Source organism: Chaetura pelagica, unplaced genomic scaffold (genome assembly GCF_000747805.2).
Source record: "Chaetura pelagica isolate M959 unplaced genomic scaffold, ChaPel_1.0 scaffold343, whole genome shotgun sequence".
Taxonomy (NCBI): domain Eukaryota; kingdom Metazoa; phylum Chordata; class Aves; order Apodiformes; family Apodidae; genus Chaetura; species Chaetura pelagica.
The window spans coordinates 2296725-2317962 of record NW_009952873.1 but is presented as its reverse complement, the minus strand read 5'-3'; the positions used below and the strand labels follow the sequence as shown (position 1 = coordinate 2317962).

Here is a 21238-nt window from a genome sequence, read left to right as displayed (position 1 = left end):
AATGCCACCCTTGGCACTGGTGTATGGTGTCACACTTTCCAAAGCAACCACAGGGATTTGTTTGCTGCACCTTTTTTACTGTATTTCTTTTCTTGCCTCTTGGCTTGCCATTCTCTTCCTCCACCCCAACCTTTCCCATCCTTGATTCATTGCTCCATTCATGTATTCATTCATTTGTTCATCCGTGTCTCTCACTAGCTGCCACAGTCTGAGGAGGTAATTGCACCCCTGTGTTTTGTGAGCTTGTTGTTTCCCTTGTGCCAGTTGGTGGATCAGTGCCAGCACTCACAGCCACAGCTGGCCTGTACATCTGGAGGGGGGAGGCATTGGGGCTGCAGCACTGGAGAAGCCTTCTTACACTGGCAAGAAAAGGAGAGGAAACACTGGATGTACTGGAGAGCTGTGCTGTGCTGTTGGTTCAGAGTAGATCAGGGTGTCTGTGTTGTGCAGTAGCTTAGTTCAGTGGATCTATAATTCCATATGTCCAGTAAGTGCCAGAGAAGTTTACTTGCTGTGTGTTACTATGAAGATTGCCGTGAATTGAAAATTTCCACAAAGCATCATCCAGACCAGTAACCCAAGATGCCAGGCTCAAATCTACATCAAACTATTGTCTAGATTATTGACTGGCTCCTTTGTGGCTCCCAGCATGTATAGTTAACAGAGACAGGAGGTCACTTCTTGCCTTGCTACTTACTTGACCAAATGAGAGATGGAAGGGGGATGCTACTGGCATTAAGGTCCTTTTGCTAGCTAGGCATGTCTGGAAGACTCCTTTGCACGTGTCTTCTCTGTTTTACCTCCTTTCGTGTGTGTTTTTAGAGCATCTGTCTTTTGCAGTACTGGGATCATCTGTTAGTCCAGTACATGTGCATGTCCTGTATCCTCTGTAGAGATAGCTCATCATGTTGTATCATCTGTTTGGATCATGATTTTGTCTCTGTTTTCCCTAAGCTTAGACTCTTCAGTAACAAGTATATATAAGCAGGCTCTGTGTGTATTTGTGCCTTTTAAATATTTGCCTGTGGTGTTTGTCATTTGTGGGATGAGTGTGTTTGCAATATAGATGCTATCTTGTGATTTTGCTTGTATTTGTGTTGCCTTTCTCTATTCTGTGCTCCTTGTGTTGGTGGTTTTTACACCTGTTGCGTAAGTGCTCATGTCTACACTCCCAACGTGTGGTGGGTATAAACTGTGCCACCACTTCTCCTCATTAAAACAGCTCTTTAATTTCTCCTGCTTCAACACATTTCACTGGCTTTCATCCCATCCTCATCACCCCACACGAGCAAGAATCCATCCCACAATCCTCTTGGATAGAGAGTATTGAAAAGTGCTGCCATCTGTTTTTAGAGGGGTGTGGGAGGCAAGGAGGTGGCTAATTGCAATCAGCATCTGGGGTCCTTGGGAATTCCAGTGCCTTTCTTGTGGGTAACCTGTGGTATGGCATTTGCTAACAAATGGCTCGTTCTGTGGCAGCTCTTCTCATCTCAGGCTCAAAGTCTGTTGCTCATGACAACAGTGGCTATGCCAGTCTTCAGCAAAAAGAACGAGACGGTGAGTGCTCTCCTTCCCGCCAGCAGAGGTGAAAGGCTGGAGCAGACTTTTGTGGGGTTTTAAAGCCAATGGGTCTCTGAAAGAAGACCCAGCCTATAAGGACTGCAGAAGACCTCTGGCAGGATGTGCAGTTGATAATTAATCTGTCAAAATTATAATCTGTCATTTTCTCTGAATGCTATTTCTTCAAAATACCCCTTAAACGTGACACTTCTCCCTGTTTTATCCCTTCCATTTTCAAACTGAGACTAATTCCCAAACCCATAACTTTTCAGGCTTTAAGAGATCTTTACCTTGTCTAGCATGTGTGTTTTATTGCAGACCTTCACAGTTCACATAGGCAGTCCTTTGCGAGCCCAATAACCTGTGTTTGGTAAATGTGTCATTTAAGAAAGGCATCCAGCCCTGAGCTCTCTTTGTGTTAAAAAAATTGTGTCTAAATCCCACTTTCACTTTGTCAGGCCTCACCTTCCTGTCATAATGGCTTTGTCTGTTAGATTAAAAAGCCTGTACTATTTGGTATTTTCTCCTGAAAAGCATCTTCTACACTGCAATAAAGTAATACCTCACTGTATTTTGATAAGAGAAGGAGCGTAACAATTTGGGTGTCAATTATCAGTAAGGGCATTTCCCCTGGGTTTTGAAACCATTTAAACAGTTTTCCATACCATTTCTAGTTCCTCAGGACCCTTTTTAAATGGGAGATGGTACCTTGCCATTGCTGTACAAGACACAAACTCTTCCTCAAGGTCTCATGAAGAATTGTCTGCCTTCTCCACCTGAGGATGGTTTTAACCTGTATTAGCACAGCACTGCAGTGAGAGCCTGTGTGTCATTTTTCCTTCATGATCCCAAGGTGTTTACTAAACAACCAGTTTCCCATTTCAGGGGAATTCCTGCAGTCCCTTTTCCCAGGTTAACAATTTTGTGTTTGTTTGGTTTATTTGGGCTAAGTTATCAACCAATCCATGTTGTTCTGCATTATTGCCTTGTCTTTACTATTATTTATATATAATGAATGCAGGTTTTTGTCCTGAAATTTGATGTCAGTGATTTTGTGTTACTTCTGAATCATAGTAAAAAATATTGTCTAGTATTGGGTAGAAATACTCTTCTCCATAAATGCTGAAGCAACCCCTTTAGACTTTTGGAGGTATGTTAGTTGGTTTTGAATGAACATCTGCACACAAGCCTAGAGAAGAGGATATGTGAGAGACTGGTAGGAAAGCAACAATATGTATTCTGGTAGAGAGCTACCCATTTTTTCTTCTGAAAATGGATTCTCCTTTGTTTTTAAGCGATCTCATGGCATTCTTCTGGGTGTGGTGGGCTCTGATGTACCACTGAGGGAGTTGCTAAAACTTGCACCACGGTATAAGGTAAGACTGAGATAATGCAGCTTGTTACTTTGGACAGCAAAGTCACTAGTCATTCCTCCACGGGCTTGACTGAAAAATCATTCTTCTGCCTGTAGGAAGTACTCTGAGCATAAAGCAAGAGATGTTGGATGTGGTCGTGTGTAGTTTCTATATAGCACATGGGAAATCATTCACCACTAGAAGCTCTTAAGCGGCTTCAGAAACATAAAGACTAGATGATCCAGTAGATTGGCAACAGGTCATGGAGCCTTTGCATCTTGACTGTCACCAACCTAGATCCCTCAGAGATTATATGGATCTGACAGCCTGTCTCAGAAGAATGTGCTTTATATCCAGTTCCCAGTGGAGAAAAGCTGCCATGCCAGCTAGCAAAAAAATTAAACCAGGTTTACTTGGCAATACTTGTAGCAGAAAACCGGCTGTTCCTGTACCATTTATGACATTCCTCATTGTTGCCCGTTTTATGTGCAGCTCTGTTGTGCCTGCTGTGGAGAGCTTATTCTGCCTCTGGGTGGTAATTGTCCATGAGGACAATCAGTCTCTAGGATGGAATCTTTTTCTGACTGTACACAAATAAGCTACCTGCCCATTCTTTTGTGCATCCATGCACAGCCAGCCTGCTCAGACAGAGCGAACAGAAACCCAGAGATAAATAGTTTGGGAGGGACCCTATTTTCTGCTAGTGAACCCCTTTAAAAGGAAAATATTTCTGAATATTGGTGGTGCCAGGGTAACAGTGGCACCCATTACACAGCAGTGTTTCTAGCTAAAGTAGTAATTATTGTGATGCCTCTTTCTCCAGCTGGGTGTCCATGGATACGCCTTTCTGAACACCAACAATGGCTACATCCTTTCACACCCAGACCTCCGTCCTTTGGTATGTATAACTGTGACTTTGTGAACCTTTGCTTACTTGGAAACAGTGGTTTTCAGGGACACTACTGATTTATTGTATTTTACTGAGCTATGAAGGCTACCAGGCTCTGATATATAAGCATCCAGGAGCACAAGGAGAAATCAATTCCATATGCATAAATATATACATGCATACATGAAGAGTAAAAGTACCCTGCCTGTCTGTTCTGCCTTAAGAGTGCATTTGAGGGCTGCATTTGTGTGCACTTTCTGTACTGTGGGTACATGTGTGTGTGCCCATGCAAGATTCCACTGCTGGGCTGAATAAACAATTCTCTTTGCTAGGGCATATCTTCTACAAGAAGATTCAGCACAAGTATCACCCTGGTAATAGCTACCCAGCAGCTGTAGTGTTGGACATTTTGGAAATCTGAGACCAGCAGGGTCCAGTACCACAAACATGTTACATCAGAGACAACCTAGAGAGTGGTAGGCTACAAATACCTTCTGAGACTTGAGAGAGTGGACACTAGCACGTTTCTCCCTCACAGTGCTACCTGGAGCTCCAGATCACAGGTCTCTCTGCAAACACACAACTGGCCTTGCTACCCAAGGCACAAAATGGGTTTCCATTTCATACACATGCCTGTCAGCACAAATCTACTTGTGCACAGCTATAAATGTGACTGTGGTACTGGCAAGAATAAGTGCCACCCCAGGGCTCTGCACCAGCTGTCTTCAAAAAGGCAGCTTTGCACAGGGAGACCACAAACACGGGTAGTTACTTCACTGTGTGAAGGGAAAGGACACATTGTCTTTCCAGCATGGGGAAAGACAGAGCTAGGCAAGGGCACTCCTTTAACCTCTACCAGAAATTGGCCTCTCTTCATCTGCTTTACACCTTTTCCTTTACCCAGAAGATTACAGGGAAGTTGCTCTCTTGCAAAAGTCAGCCCTAAGTGGAAAGCCTACCTTTCTGCCAGTGCAGCCAAAGCCTAATTCCCATCAGAAAGAAAACCCTCCTTCTGGTATTACAGTGTTAATGGAATTGCACTCCTAGCTGTGAGGAAAAAACTGATTTCCTGGAGGCAAGTGTATTGTACTGATCTAGAAGAATATTCTAACAAAGGAGCTGGAGCCTTTACCTGCACGGTTATCTGTGTTCCTGCTTGTCCTTTCCTCCTACAACAGCCTCTCCCACTTGAATTGTCCTAGCCCCACACTGCCTGCAGAAAGAAATACAGGGCATGCAACCAAGAAGGTACTTGCACCCAAACGTGGCCTTCCTAGTCAGAGAAGAAATGAGACATCCCCCAGTTTTTCAAATTGCATATCAATTCTTAAAGGATTTGTTTAGGAAGATATCTATCCACTTACTTGGGTTTTTTCTTTGTTTGGTTTTTGTGTTTGTTTTGTTTTGTTTTTAATATGCCAGTATAAAGAAGGGAAGAAACTGAAGCCTAAGCCAAACTACAACAGTGTAGATCTCTCAGAAGTGGAATGGGAGGACCAGGATGAAATAGTGAGTATCAGAAAGTTAATTTAGCCTTTTTTTGAGATCCTTCTTTCTATTACCTTGTGGTATTCCTATTTATTCCATGCTGGACTAGCTCTGACTAAGCAATACTGGTGGCCTAGAGGAGTACAAGGATGACGCACCCCTACAAAGTGCTCATCTTCCATTTCTAGTAAGAGTTTTCCTTTCCATGGAATAGGGAGTGAAAACACTGGCAGGAGGAAGGATGCACTTCAGAGGATTCTCCAGGGAGCCAGTCTGTGTGTATGTGGCCCAAATGCTGCCTTATTACAAAGTCAAGATAGAATAGGAGTATTGCAATGTCCCATGACGTGCCCATACATGTAATATGTGAGATACGGGTGAAACCACTCAGCTAATGAGACCTGCAACAAGGAAGAAATTGCATTCAAGAAGATACTATATTTTGCAGTCACTATTAATAATAGACAAAGTTTCCAGAAACCACCTTATTATGCAAGTGAGAAGGCACTGAAAACAACAGCTGAACTGAAAATAAGATTAGAAAATACCTTTTCTTCTGTCTTTCAAGCAAAATTATTAAAAAGCTATAAACAAGGAACAGTTTGCACCTCAGCAGCTGCTCACTGCTGTGTTGCACAACTAGGAACCCAGATAGAACGAGAAGGTAGAGACGCTCCTCTGTGGCTGGTTTTCTTTTACGCAGAAGAATTAGGAGACAATAGGTACTTAAGTTACTAAGATAAGAACTGAATTTGGAGTAAAACAGAATTAGCTGTGGGACACGTGCTTCTGGATTACATGGGAGACCGCTGAGGTAAACGGATCTGATGCTAGAGATATCCACCTCACAGGTAGAACAAACAACTGCCCAGCAAGAGGATCAAAGTAGCTACTGTTGCTAGTGCTGGCTAAGTACAAAGGGCCACAAAAAAGGAACCTGGGAAATAGAAGAGTGGCAAATTGAGAAAGGAAACACTAGAGGACTGGGCATGAAACATGGAAAGAGACAAAAACAAGAGGTTTTCCATGCAGTGGAACCACAAAGATGAAGGTTGCCAGTGGCTTTGTGTGGGTTTGCTGACGTCTTCTAGGAGCTCTGCTCCCATTGTAGTTTTCTTCCTCACTGGGGCTGCTTTTAGAGCTGTTCCTCTTTACTCAGTTTGCTGGTTTGCTTACAAAAAGAGATAAACCAGGAAATATGAGGACTCTGCTGTCATATTTATTTGATTAGCAGGTTCCTGTCTGATCAAATAACATTGATACCTGAATGCAAATATGACACACAGTGTAAAGTTTCTGTCCCTAGGCAATTGCAGTAAAACAGTCTGGTGGAAAGAAAGAAAAAAAAAAGTCAAAAAAGGCATGAAAAAGAAAGCCACTTTGTGTTTCTGTACTGCATCTTCCAGAGGCATGCAAGGCTGCAGTCAGTGAGGGTACAGAGGCATTCAGTGATGCAAATGCTAGCTGCAGTGTGACTTCAGCAAGTCTAAAGACTCTCAAGATACACCCACTGCAGCAGAAAGCTGCCAACATTTCAACACTCATATTTGCAGCTATGGTATTAGATCAATGACAGACTCAACATCAGCTGCAGTATCATCTCAGCAACACTGATAAGCAGCAAATTCAGACTGGAAAAATATGCCCAAGTGCTAATGATGTGTAATACAGCCAGCTGCTCAACAGAAATCCTGGGGAGGAAAGATGGCACTGTCTGGTAAATACCACCCGATGCACAATAGTGCTATCTGCAGCTAGGCAGCCAGGAAGCTTGGGCTCACTTGTAAAGCAACATAGGGATAATTCTCAGTGTGAGGGGAAAAGGGAAGGGTCAAGAGATCCTCCCCAGGAGTCTAAGAGCTGTCACCCAAACAGATTTTCTTCAGCCTTCTTCAGAACCACTGAAGTGGAAATTAGTCCACAAAGATGTTGAAACTGAGTGAGAAAACACAGAGATGTCGTGAGACCCCTCAGGTAAACTGTATGTCTGTGTTGGTTTGAAATCGCACAAGCAGACAGGAGAAAGGAGTGAGCAGCACTCCTAACCAGTGATGGGAATGGCACAGACTCATTGCTCTGGAGCAAAAGGTTGCTGTTTGGGGTGTTGGGAACGAGTGCTTCGGCATGCACCAGAGTAACTCTGCATCCAAACTCTGCTACACACTTTTCAAAGTGGAGGCCAGCAGGTGCCTGAAGTATCCTGCATAAAAGGGACTGAGCATTAGGGAGGCTTGCAGACTAATGTAATTGACTTCTCACTGCCAGAGAAGCTACTGAGGAAGAAGCAGCAGCCCAGACTGTGGCACCAACCTACAGCCACTGTCGGCTGGGGGCTGGGCACAGGACAAGTAGCCTGCCTGCAGACTAGATGGAGCTCAGAAGATCCAAGGAGTTCTCAAATAGTCACTGATTTACTTAACTGCCTTACAGAGCAATGAAAGCTGCCAGAATTTCCAGAAGATACAGATGAAACATTAACATCTGAACTAAACCCACAACCCATAGCAAATGCTGCAGGCTGTCAGACCATACATAGAATGCCATGGCTCTGGCAGAAGGTCAAGCACTCTTAGCCAAAAGGAGTAACAGTACCAGGCAGTGTTTTGATTTCCAAGATGTGGGCCTTGGGAAACACAAGCTTTATATTTCAGGTCTGTAAATAACCCACATCAAACAGCTATAATAAACAAAACTGTGGCCTTGTAAAGCAGACGCAGTTGAAACTGGCCAGCACCTGAATGGAGGCCTGTCTCTGGAAGTAAGGAAGCAATTTGTGTGAATGAATAAGTTACTTCCCACCTTTTTTTTCTATCCAGGCTGAAGCAATAGGCTGATATGCTCTGGCAGGTTGGATCTAAAGTCAAAGCCTCTGCACTCGTGGAAAAATTCCCTGGCTCTTTCTTGCAAGAGGTTGGGACTCACTGGGAAAATGACATTTTGCCTTTAGAACCTGGATTGAATAAAGTAGTCTTCTCACTGCCTATCATACAGTCTTGCTTTGCTGTGTTAAACAGCTGCTTTGCTGCACCTCAGAAATAGTGCTGGATACACCCAATAATTTATAAATCAGTTTTTAAAATGTCAAAGAGCTTTGGAATCGGTCTGGGGGTGTTAGTGGATTTCTCGGGTGTCTCCTCTTCGAGGCTCTGAAAGTACCACACTAATGACTTTCTGGCTGCCGAACCGTGAAGTCTGAAACTTAGACTGGCCATTTCACAGCTTCCAGATCCTTACTTTTTGCTAAAAAGCCACATCAACAAGCTTTCAGCATAAGCAATTATTACTCTGTGTCTTATCAGCCTGACTGAACAAGGATCCTGACCACAGAGAACAGGTTTTCTGTTTTTAAAAAACAAGAAAGAGCTGGGGGGGGGGGGGGAGGGAACCTACGCTCACACTCTTTTCTGTCAGCCCCTGCATATTAATGACAAGTTGCTCTATTAATTCCCATCCTGCCCTGCCTGGAGACACTAAAACTAATCTTGTTCACCTCTGCAGCTGAGAACTGCCATGATCAATGGGGAAACAGGCTACCTGACTATGGATGTGAAAGTTCCTGTGGATAAAGGGGTAAGAAATTATCCTTCTGTTCAGGTCAAGGGAAGAGATGGGAAATGGATGCTGAAGAACAACAAAGGATGTGGTTTTAATGCTCACAATTTCTGAGTGTGAGAATTTTATTGTTTCACCACATATGTAACACGTGCTAAAGACATAAAGTAGAGCATCATTAAAAGTGCTTTTTCTATTGGAAGTGCCGCACAGATCCCTACTTTGACCAGGAAAAGCCAAAAAAGCATGTTGTTCATTGTTTATAAGGATGTGAAATGGATCAGAGATCTTCAAGAGCTTAGGATGGGGAAAACTATGCTGAGCTGACCAAGAAAGGAGGTTTGGAGACTATTCCGCAGCCCCCTTTCCTTACCCAAAAACACTCATGAAAACTTTGTACCTCATTCTGTCAGAACCTTTACCCAGGTCCAGGATTAAATTTCTATGCAAATATTTGCAGATGTTTTATGAGAAGTTCTAGTGAAATGGAGACTTTTGAACATTCCCTACCAGCTCTAATGTAGGGTTATACATCTTCTCTTGGAATGGGTACAAAATTATCCTGTACATTTACGTTCACTGGTACTTTTTCATTCAAGTTTACTTAACTCTCCTAAAGATTTTGGCTTTTATCATTTCCTGTTAGGAAGTATTCCAGAGTTCTGCAAGTTACACTGCCCAGAAGTCTTCCATATTTCAGGAAAAATTTCCATCTTTTATAGAGAGCATTTTTTTTTTTGGCCATCAGGCTGGCTGAACTGCTCCCATGCAAAGACACAATCAACACCAAATCCAATAAAGCCACTGCTGAAATGGTGCCACTTCCTAATTAAGACACCCCTCTGTTTCCTCCAAACAGTTGTACTGCTAGATCTTGTAACTAAATTCCCTTTCTCTATTCTTGGTCTTGGCAACTATTGGGTACTTGTCAATGTCTTTGCCCTTCCTCTCCTGGGCATTGCCAACATCTGCATTTGAAATACTTGTGCACTTTTCGATCCAAGCAGTTCAGCAATTTTTTTGTTCTCTTTGTCTCTTGAGTCATTTCTGGTACACAAGTACCACAGAGCTTCACTGAATTGTTTGAGTACTGTTTCCCTGTTGTTCTGTAAAGAGCATCTATTGTCTGCAATAAGATATTTCTGAACAGGGAGCCCCAAACCTCCTTTCTGTTGTCCCCTCAATTTTTTTCTCCCTCCCACAGCTATGTCAGAACAGCTGCCTTGTTTTCCATGTTTCTTAGCAATTTCTTAGCTATTTTTTCCAGTTGCCATTTTTCCATGTGAACCCCACTCCTCTTCTTTGTCCAGTCTTTCTATTATTCTTTTTCACTTTTTCTCAGAATGCAGAGAAATGTTGCTTTATTTTGCCTTACAGATGACTGTACATAAGGGCTCCTAAGACTGAGTCTGTTCCTCTCATTAGATCTTTTCCCCTCAATGCCCTGTTGCTTAATGTTTCTTTTTGTTTCCCGTACTGCAGCTGGTTTTCACTCCCCATGTTACTTAAGGCCACTTTAACTGATTCCTTACAATAAAACTTCATGAGAAGCTGTTTCAAGTGCTTTATATAAACCCAGATACATCGTGTGTCAGTTATTCCCTTGATCCATTATCTGTGTTATTCTGTCAGAAAGGCAATCAAGGTTTTCCAACAAAGTATCTTCTTTTTAAGTCTGGATTGCTTATTTTGCTTGCTTAACCTCTTTCTCTGTCTCTGTGCACTCTTAACAGCATTTTTTCTGAGCCACCCAAAGATGCTTTTTTAGTTCAATATTTTAGGGATATCTGTCTGCTCCCCTGCCCAGGGAAAAAAAAAGACAACAAAAAGTAGCTTTGGTAAAAGATACTACTTGTTTTATTCTACAACACTGCAAGCCTTATGAAGCACAATAGAGGACTGAAGCTGAGTATGTGACAGTTTTACTGTTCTCAGAACACATGCAGAGCAGGGACCAGAAATGTAACTTCGCAATTCTTACTTGTACACTGCTAGCTCCTGAAGCAGAGCAGTGTTGAAACAAAGAAAATGCTGACAGAGCCTTGAAACAAAGAGAATGAAGCAGTCAGACAGTGGAGAGAAGAGCTGAGTGAAGGGGATAGAAATGATTCTGTCAGCCACATAAATGTTGATTCCCTGGGTTGATCTCAGGAAGATATTGAGAGTGGTCTGAGGTAGAGAGGGAAAAATAAGGACCAAAGACACAGGGCCATTGTTACAGAGATCTAGTGGCAAAAAAATGCCTTTGCTTGCAGCTAGAGTACAAAAGGGTTGTGACTGTGAAAGCAAAGGAGTGAGGACATGGGTAGGAGCTGTGGCAAACCACTGACATCCCACCACTCACTGTGCCAACACCAGTGCTCTTGTCTTCTCCTTTGCTCTGCACTATGTAGCAAAGTCTTGGCTGGTCATCCTCAGCCCCACTTGGTTCAAGGGTGCCTCTGCTTCACTTCTTTCCCATGGATAAGTTATGATACCTCCAGCTGTCTTGGGAAGGGCTAGCCACCCATCCTGTCCCCCTACCCAAACAGAGGTTTGCCCTTTCTTCAAGATGCAAGTGCTGAGTGGCTTCATGTGCAAGAGGGGCAGGTCAGGGGAACAAAAGATGAGCAGAACAAGCCCTGCTGAGGGAAAGGGTCTCAGAATAATGGCTTCGCCAGGCCATTTTCTACTGTATCCTTTCCTCCAGGAGCAGTCCTGCATCCCCAGGTCTCCCCACCCCTACCATTGCATCAGACAGGTAAGGAAAAGGAGAATTAATACCTCTTGTACCTTCTGTACAGCCACCAAAATACCACCATAGTCCTTGAGGGTATGACAGCACTTCTGGAACATCATGGCTCAGCAAAAGACTTGGACCCCGTTGCCCAGCAGTACACAACTGCTGTGCATGGAGAGAGAGGGAAAGGAAGGGCACAAGCTATCTGCCACTTTGTCATCTAACAATAACCCCCACCCCCATCAGCCCCTCCGCAGTGTGCACAAGCTCAAGGCACACTCTGGAGCTGGCACTGGCTCATCTTTTGTGCCTGACTCCACTTCCACCACTGCACACATTCAGCAGGTTAGAGCAGGCATGACCTACCCTAGGGAACACTGAGTTTTCTGTGTTCACTCCCTGTCTCCCACACACATCCTCTCACCTCGTTTTCAGGCTGGAGCTAGGATTTTAAACATATTAGGGTTCATACACTAGCATAAGGGCTGGATAGAAACTTTCCAAAAACTTTTCTCCTTTGGAAAAGAGTTCCACTGAAATCAACACTTTCCTACAGGAAAAGGCCAGTCTGGCAAACAGCTGAAGTTCTGAAGCAGCTTTCAATAATCTGAAATGTCTTCAGTTGAAATGTCAGTCTGAAAAAAATATTTTCATGTGAATCAAAATGGCTTGGATTTGAATCGGCACTTTTCTTCAATTTGAAAATGTAAATTTTAGTGTTTTTTTTTTTTTACTGGAACATGTTAATGTTTTGTCCCAATTTGTCATGAAAGCAAATGTCAGGCATCTCAGCATTACCCACAGGAGTGGGGAGACTTGGCCCCAGATGCCCACCCACACGGCGGGTAGGTTTGCCATCCTGCCTCTCCTCTGACCCCACTTCTCCTTCCTAACTGCCCCACTGAGCCCCCCCTGCTGCTTGGGATGGTGATGATGTGCAAAGCTGAAAAGGTTGCTATGTATGGCAAAAGAGCAGCAGGGCTCCAGTGCGTTGGCTCCGAGGGTTTAAGTGGGAAGGCAGCTTTCCCTGACTCCTTCCTGCAGCCTGTACAGGAGCCCTAGAGCAGAGAAAGGCTTAACTGAAGCCCTAGATGGAAAGACAGAGAGACTGCCTGGATCCTAAAAGTCACAAATTGCTGAATACGCTGAATATTGCACATTCATCCCTGCCTCGAGCCACCCTAGCAGGATGTGAAGTGTTGGTAATGATCAACTGCTTTTGCTTAGTCTTGGGGACATATATTCTAGGGCCCTATAATCACTATGCTCTTGGTCTGTCAAATGTTCTTTCACTTTCTTATTCATGCTCTTGTTCCAGAAACGAGTTCTCTTCCTCACCAATGATTATTTCTTTACGGACATCAGTGGCACACCCTTCAGGTGAGCAAGGACTCACATGACACAATACACTATATCAGAAGTCTGCCATCAGGGACTGCAAATTGGTTTCTTTTCTTCAAAAAACTGGCTTCAACTCATGAGTAGAGGAGTGTGAATAACTGACTTCTTTGTTCTACAGCCACTAAAATTTTGCTTGGGGTCAAGTCAAAAGGAATATTATGATTCACCTGAAGTTCAGAGACCAAAAGTTATACCTTAGGTGAAGCATGTTCTTAATTTCAGAGAAATGAAACCTTCTATTTTCAGTTCCACTGAGCATGTTGTATGTTCTGGGGTATGGCTGTAAACAAAACACTGTTATAAACTGAAAATTATAAAAAACCAAGCAAAAAACTTTTTTTGTTTCTTCCCTAGCTGAAATGGTTTGAAATTAGCACAGATTTGAGAAATGTTATTGTTGACCTGAATCTACAATGTTGGCCAAAAGAACTGTCACCAAAAATGTCTTGTACCTCTAAAGACAGGTTCCTTAGCCTCTTGTGCTGAAATCGGATCTCACTTAATCCTCTTCCAATGATGTTCTTTTCTTTAATAGCTGTGGTGGGATTTAATGTCTTTAAGGGTTGTAATTGACGGAATGCAGTATCATGTTTAGGGATTACACCTCTTCTTTCTGATAAACCCTCCTCCATTTTCCCTCCTGCCTGCAGCCTGGGTGTTGTGCTGTCCAGGGGACATGGGGAGTACATTCTGCTGGGGAATACTTCAGTGGAAGAAGGTAGGTTAATCTGGAACAGCCACTCTGTCCCAGAAATCAAGGTAGTCATTCTGAACTTCTCTGCTTCACTCCTTCTCCACAGCCTGTACACACCTGTCATTCTGCCACCCAACTGAGTACTCTATGTATTATCTGGTTTCAGGTTTGCACGACCTGCTCCAGCCAGACTTGTCTTTAGCGGATGAATGGTAAGTGGAGGAAATCCTGTCAGTGATACAGGACTTTGTTGTGAGATTTTGCCAGAAAGTTCCCAACAATTTGGCTTCAGTTCATCCCCCTCAGTAGGTTACAAAAAAAGCAGTTTTGTTCAGGGGCTGTACCTGCAAAGGCCTGATTGTCTCCAGGCAATTCAGTGCCACCTCTTCCTGTGGCAGATCTCACCAAGGCCTGGCACATCCCCCTGCTAAGAAACATTTCCTGAGATTTATCCTCAGTCTTCTCTGCTCACACTTATTTTGTTCCTCCTGGTGTTGCTCAGAATTCTGCTACAAAACCTACAGTATGTCAGACCTGTCAGGAAATTTTGTTGCAAGCTTAGTGAGAGATTGAAATGCTTTTTTAAATCCTAGCTTATTTTTGGTTGGCATTCTTCTGAACTGAGCCTGGACCTAATTTCTGGTGAACATGGAGGTGATTTATAATTCTTGTTGCAAAAGCAAGCACAATTTATGGTTTTGCTTTGTTTGGATATGAAACAGGGTGAAGCATGGCACTTTCTGTTTATTGCTGTGAGGTTTGGGACTTTCATGAACTCAACATTCAGTTACACCCAGGCACATGAACCCAGTTTGTATCAAAGCCAAAATAACTATATTCAAGAAGCCCTGCAGCCCTTCACACCTCTCATTACACTGTTAAGTTTCACAGGCAGTGCATTTGAGACACAAGCAGTGACTTCTCCTTCTTCTACTCTTAACTTGAGGTGTCAGCTTACCGCACTTTACATATTCATTTCTCTTAGACTTTTATCATAAATCACTCCTTTCAGCCCCTTTATGAGTTGTAATTCTGTTTTATAACCCCTTCCTCTCCATTGTCCTGACAATGAAGCAGTCAAAATTGGCAGTAGGATTAGCAGCCTTCCGGTACCTGAGGGGGCCCCTACAGAAAACTGGGGAGGGGCTTTTCACCAGAGAGGGCAGTGATAGGACAAGGGGTAATGGTTTTAAACTGAGAGGGGAGATTTAGGTTAGACATCAGAAAGAAATTCTTCACCATGAGGGTAGGAAGGCACTGGAATAGGTTGCCCAGGGAGCTTGTGGAAGCCCCTTCCCTGGTGGTGTTTAAGGCCAGGTTGAATGAGGCTTGTGCAGCCAGGTCTGGTGTGAGGTGTCCTTGCTTTCAGCAGGGGGGTTGGAACCTGATGATATTTAAGGTCCCCTCCAACCTAACCATTCTATTATTCTGTGACTCTACTATTCTAAGACTGGTTTGTTTTATAATATATCTGTAATACATTATCCTTTTTCTCCCCAGACTGTCCTGCTGCTCCTGCAGCGGTGTCCCTTTGGGACAGCTTTTGTTGCCACCATATCATACCATAAGCTCATGCCTCATCTCACATTTTCTTTCTGTATCTCTTAGTTTATCTACTCCCAACCCAGTTCTACTCCCGTTGCATGTGACCCTCTACTTTTCAGGTCTCTCCATCACATTGTTATTGTTTATACAGACACAGGCACACATCTTACACAACATATAATGTAGGTAACTGCTGGAAGGATCTGGGGCTGCTACCTTGCATTGTGAGCTTTTGCCAGAGAACATAACAGCAGTCCTGCTAAATGCAGCAGATTAACTGTTTGGCTTATTGGTAGGGTTGGACTTACAGCCACATTGTTCGATTCTGAGTGGGCATGGCATGCAGCAGCAGCAGCAAAATCTTTGCAGCCCAAGCTTTCTCACTGAATTTTTTTGCAGTTTTTAATTTCCAGAAGCATTTGCTTAACTGTGGTTTCTCTTTGCCCTTGTGGGCTGCTTCTCTGCTTCCCACCAGGATTTACTGCATCACTGACATTGATCCAGACCACCGGAAGCTCAGCCAGCTGGAGGCTATGATCCGTTTCCTCACTGGAGAGGAACCTGACCTGGAATGTGAGTCTCAGGCACCAAAAGGGCTCTTCTAGGGTTTTCTGTTATGCATCATAGGGGAGAGGGGACTGTGACAAACTGATTGGTGTCAGACTGAGATCCTTTGGCACTTGCTTACACAGGCAAGCCCAGCTTACTTCACATGTGGAAATGAGTTGAGAATCCACTTCCTTCATTCCGTAAGAGGATTTTTTTCATTTCCAAGCCATAACATAACTTGGACTTATTGAAGGCCTAAGAATAGGAAATAATGAAAAGTGAAAGGCTTGAATGGAGCTTGGTGAGGGCTAAACACCATGTTTAAGACAAACTGACCAGCTGGGCTAGAAGGCGTGATGGCAGGAGGAGCCAGCAAAGCTGCTACGACTACTCTCCACCCCAGACCTGAGCCAGCATCATCAGAGGTCTGTACGGTGCTATCCAGACAGATGGGGTCTTTCAGAACAAGGATTATTAATTCTGTTTTCCAAACACAATTGGTAACTGATTTGGGGAAAAAGAAATGTTACAGAATTACTATATTTCCTGCTCCCTCTGCTGCTCATCTAGGCAATGGGTGCAAACTGGAACACAGGAGGTTACACGTAAACATCAGGAAGAACTTATTTACTGTGAGAGTGACAGAGCACTGGAACAGGCTGCCGAGAGAGGCTGTGGTGTCTCCTTCGCTGGAGACGTTCAAAACCTGCCTGGACATGTTCCTGTGTGATGTGCTCTGGGTGATCCTGCTCTGGCAGGGGGGTTGGACTAGATGATCTTTCGAGGTCCCTTCCAACTCTTAAGATTCTGTCATTCTGTGATTCATCACTTGCACCAGCTCCCATTGTCCAGCCTGTGTGTGACCACACAAGCAGCTGATACGGCACAATGACAGACTGGGAGCTCTATCAAGGAGCAGAGGAGGGCAGCTGTGCATGGGAATTCTCTACAACATTTTTGCTTTAGGATGTTCTTTCGCCCACCTCACTGTCCGTGGCTTCAGCCCACTTACTTGTGCCATGTTCAAGCTTTTGTATGTAATGCTCCACCTGAGAGGCACAAACCTTTGGCACATGGGTGGGAATCTCTTAAAACTAAAGCCAAATGTAATCCAATAATTGTTCCTCTCTTGCACAGTGTGAGCAGACCTCTCCTGGCTCTCTTTGGAGGAGGGTGAAATGAGAGGAGGAGGAAAGTTTCAGGAGACTGTGAGAAACCTGCAGATTTGGAACTGCTGTGGAGGAAAAAGAAATAGGATTTGCATACATCCTAGATATGTCAGGCCTAGGGAGGGAAAGATCTGCTGGGGAGCTCTAGTTTTTAGGCCTGAATGACAGCAAGGATGAAGAAATTCTGACCACTGTGACAAAGAAAGGATAAAGAAAGTTGGGAGAACTTGGGAAAAACTATTAAAGGAGACCTGGGACGTCAACCAAGTAGGTGGAGGTAGAAACACTGAAATGAGGCAGGGGGGTAGCTCCATCTAGAATAGCACTAAAAGGGGTGCATCTGCAGTATGATAGCTATCAACTTCTAACAGGCATGGAGAACTGAATGCAGGCAGGGCAATACATAAATGAAGCAGGTCAAATTAATGGGATCTCAGAGTATGCCATTTAGCATGTGGCATATTTGAACCTTCCTAAACACCTCTCAATCACAATCCAGTCTGGAATAGACTGGTAGCCTAGACTGACTTGAGCATCTGGGAGGGAACTAGGGCAGAAGAGTATTTTGTGATATTTACAGGAAGGACAGAGGCATAACAGGGAAGCCAATGAACACAAAGACAGAATAGAGGCCATGAAGAAGTCACTAGGGGCTTTGAAGAAGTTTCTTGAGTAGAATGGGGTGTCTGGTGTCCTTCTACAGAGCACCAAGAAGAAAGGTCAGAGCAGCAGTTTGAGGCAATGGTTGTGGACATCTTGTTCAATCAAAGAGAAGGCTGGAGAGAAGGCCTAATGAATAACTGAATTTGAAAGCCTCTCGCTTGCCTACACTTTCAAATCCAAACCCATCCACTGAGTTTGCAGGTGAATAACTCTGGAGATCTTAGCTGCAACATCTGTTCTTGTGCCATTTGCCACCCAAGGTGGTAGGTGCTGTTCTCAGCCCTGCATGGGGAGGCCTCTCTGTTTCTGCCATGTTGCTTCACTGCCTTGGGCAAGGCAGATGCTCCATAATAAGAAACTCTTTGAGACATTTAAGGACGAACATGTCTTTCTCTCCTGATTCTTGTTCTCTCTTCTTCTTAGGTGATGAGGAGTTGGTCCAGGAAGTGCTGTTTGATGCAGTGGTCACTGCACCTATGGAAGCCTACTGGACAACACTAGCCCTCAATATGTCCCTGTAAGTGTATGAGAAATGAATTAGTAAAACACCATTGAAGATGCATCTCCAGATGCTATGGGGTTTTGCAGTGCCTGAAACAGTCACAGATCTTTGCGCACCATGTAAGAAAGTTTAGAAATAGTTCAAAAATCTGAAAGAAATAGCTCGATAGCTTTAGAAATAACTCAAAAAAGTGCCTCTCATAAGTGAACTCCAGCAGTTCAAGCTTGCCTTCTCAAGCAAGCCTTTCGTTTGGTGAGTTTGTCTGAATATTCTCACCACCAATACAGGCTGGGGGATGATGTGATAGAGAGCAGTCCTGCAGAAAGAGACTTGGGGATACTGCTGGACGACAAGTTAGACATGAGTAAACAATGTGCACTCACAGCCCAGAGGGCCAATCACATCCTAGGCTGCATCAAGGTGCAGGTGGGATTGTTCAGCATGGAGAAGGCTCTGGGGAGACCTTAGAGCAGCCTTCCAGTACATGAAGGGGGCTTACAGGAAAGCTGGGGAGAGACTGTCTACAAGGGCGTGTAGCAACAGGATGAGGCACAATGGTCTAAAACTAGAGCAGGGTAGATTTAGATTAGACATTAGGAAGAAGTTCTTTACAATGAGGGTGGTGAAGCACTGAGATGGGCTGCCCAGAGATGTGGTGGAGGCCCTGTCCCTGGAAACATTCAAGGTCAGGCTGAACCAGGCTCTGAGCAACCTGATCTAGTTAAAAAGGTCCCTGTGCACTGCAGGGGGGGCTGGACTACATGATCTTTAAAGGTCACTTACAACTCCATACATTCTATGAGTCTATGAATATCACTGGAGGACAGCAGTGATTCAGATGTGTCACTGCAAGGACTGCTCAGTACCAGTTCTATGCAGCACCTAGCTCAGATGCACTGAATTTGTCTCTTTAGTTGTTTTATCTCAAGGCACCTGAGAACATTTCAGTTTAAAGTTATTATGAGTTATTTCCTCATGCACCAGTTATTCCTTTGGACAGCAGCAGCATGGTTTGGCTCAACTTTCGTGCGGCTGCAGCAGAAGTTCCATCTCAGGTGGCAAGGAATTTGTTCCCTAAACAGCAGCAAAGAAAAGGGAGTTTGATCTTGTCTCTCTGTTGGTGATGGCTTCAGACTGAGCCTCAGGAAGGGAGTGGATAGGCTGGCTTCAGCAAAAAAACTTTCTACTTCATTCTTTCCAGTGAGGGACCTCTTGCTTGTATCATATCACACACATCTTTCAGCAGACAGCATGCTAGTTGCACTACTCCTGTCCCTGATTCAGTTACCAGTATGCCGGCCACCAACAGAGCTTGAGCCAGTGGCAATCTTCCTAAGACACCCAGTTACCAGCACATCTTTAAATGGCTACACCAACACACACCCTTTACTTTAAGGCCACCACACTGCAGCTCCACCATGTGTCTGTCCTATCTGTGCCCTTGATACATCCTGCAAGATGAGTCTGAATCAATCTACAGCTCCCGAGTCAGTCTGCATGCCCATGGTGTGCATGCCTGAGAGAGCCACTCTCTCTCTGCAGCCCCTCTCCCTCATTTCAGCCTCATCCAGGCAGCCTGGAGCAGGGCTGACTGGAGGAGAGAAGGTTATGGTCTCCTCACAAGATAATAAAAAGAACAAATTTCATAGGGGTGAATCTAGGTATAAGTCTATGCCTGCCAATCGGTATTCAGTAACAACCTGTTGCCATCAGCTGGTAGGAGCCAGATCCTGGTGTAAGTAAATTATAGTGCAAATGAACATGGGACCACACCTTCAGGTGTGGCCTCTAGTTTGAAATGTCCTCCCCCTGGGGCAGGGAGATGGCTGTTCTTCTGAGAACCATTTGCTCCTGCTAGTGTGCTTCTGTTCCACAGGGAGAGTGAAACAGGTGTTGAAATGGCGTTTCTGGGCACTCGGGCTGGACTCATGAGGAGTGTCCTATATGTGGGCTCCGAGAAAATTTCCAACAGGTAAGTCCCTAAGCAGTATTAAGGGGTTTCTCTCAATGTCTCTGAAGGGACAGCATGGTATCACCACCAGCCTTAGAAATCTATCTGGGGAGACAGAAACAAAGGAAAGGTGCAACACCTTGATGGTACTGGTGCTGATTTAGAGTCAGAGTAGGGGTCCTTTGTCTTCCTCTGGTCCTTCTGAGTTTTTCTTAAAATACTGTCCCAAAGTGCATTAATTTAAATTAAAACCTTCAGTCATTCCCTGACTTCAATCAGCTAGCAGAAAAAATCTCCATAGTTAGTATATAACCCCAGGACCATTTTGCAGGGCAGAGTTTCTACGCTCCAACGCCCCAGTGACATTCCAGCTTGGCTAGGTTTGATTTTTCTGTCTCAGTTCCTCTTCCAGGTTTGTTCTGTCCTGTCTCTTACACTGCACACATTGCAGTAATACCCCAGTGCCTTCCAGTGAGGCGTTAAGTTATGTGACTGACATCTGCCATATACGATTCACTCTCTTGTCCTCTCGCTCAAGGCAGAAGTGCGTGTTCAGTGGAGGGTTCTGACATGGGAAGGCTACAGCTTGCATTGTTGTTGCACTTGGAATAGGCAGGCTGGTGCGTGCTGCTGTGAGAAAGGACAGGTCACAAGGCAAGCCGACAGACAGCAGTATGAAGGGGACCATGTTGGCAGGGGCCCTTAGCTTCTTGGCAGCTGTTTCACTCTCTCCGAGTTCCCCAAATGCAAGTCATAGATTCAAGACAGAGCGCTCTGCTGTGCCTGTGACACCCTTGATGGTTTTTGAGGCAGTCTGGATCAGTCACAGCAGACAGGGTCTGGCACCAAGGGAGAAAACGACAGCTGCTGCCAGAGGCCGACAAGATGTTCCCCTGTCCCCCCACCCCTCATCAGGGAGCACCGTTCATTGCACTGAAACAGCCTGGGACACCACACGGCAGCGACAGACCCCCCACACATCACTCGGGACACGCTCCCGAAACCCGCTGGAAGGAAAGAACCGCGTAAATGAGCAAACGAGTAATTATCATTACGTCAACACGAGAGCCTGCGAGCGCAGGGGGTTGTGAGGCGGGAGACAGGGCCGGGCAGGGCCCTGCAGGGCCGGCAGCCCCCGGGTTCTCACCGGGTGTCCCCGGGCACCTGCCCGGCCGTGCCCTCCGGGCTCCCCCCCCCCCCC

General features: G+C 44.7%; 1 protein-coding gene across 1 annotated transcript in view; it reads left to right on the top strand.

Annotated features, from left to right (window-relative positions):
* Positions 1–21238, top strand: part of CACNA2D4 (calcium channel, voltage-dependent, alpha 2/delta subunit 4) — a 136117-nt gene that overhangs the window by 36941 nt on the left and 77938 nt on the right. Inside the window, exons 14-24 of the mRNA XM_009995223.1 lie at positions 1480–1557; positions 2856–2936; positions 3739–3813; positions 5227–5313; positions 8791–8862; positions 12882–12943; positions 13615–13682; positions 13825–13870; positions 15679–15776; positions 18008–18101; positions 19963–20058. Coding sequence (XP_009993525.1) covers positions 1480–1557; positions 2856–2936; positions 3739–3813; positions 5227–5313; positions 8791–8862; positions 12882–12943; positions 13615–13682; positions 13825–13870; positions 15679–15776; positions 18008–18101; positions 19963–20058 — 857 coding nt within the window. The remainder of the gene's footprint in view (positions 1–1479; positions 1558–2855; positions 2937–3738; positions 3814–5226; positions 5314–8790; positions 8863–12881; positions 12944–13614; positions 13683–13824; positions 13871–15678; positions 15777–18007; positions 18102–19962; positions 20059–21238) is intronic.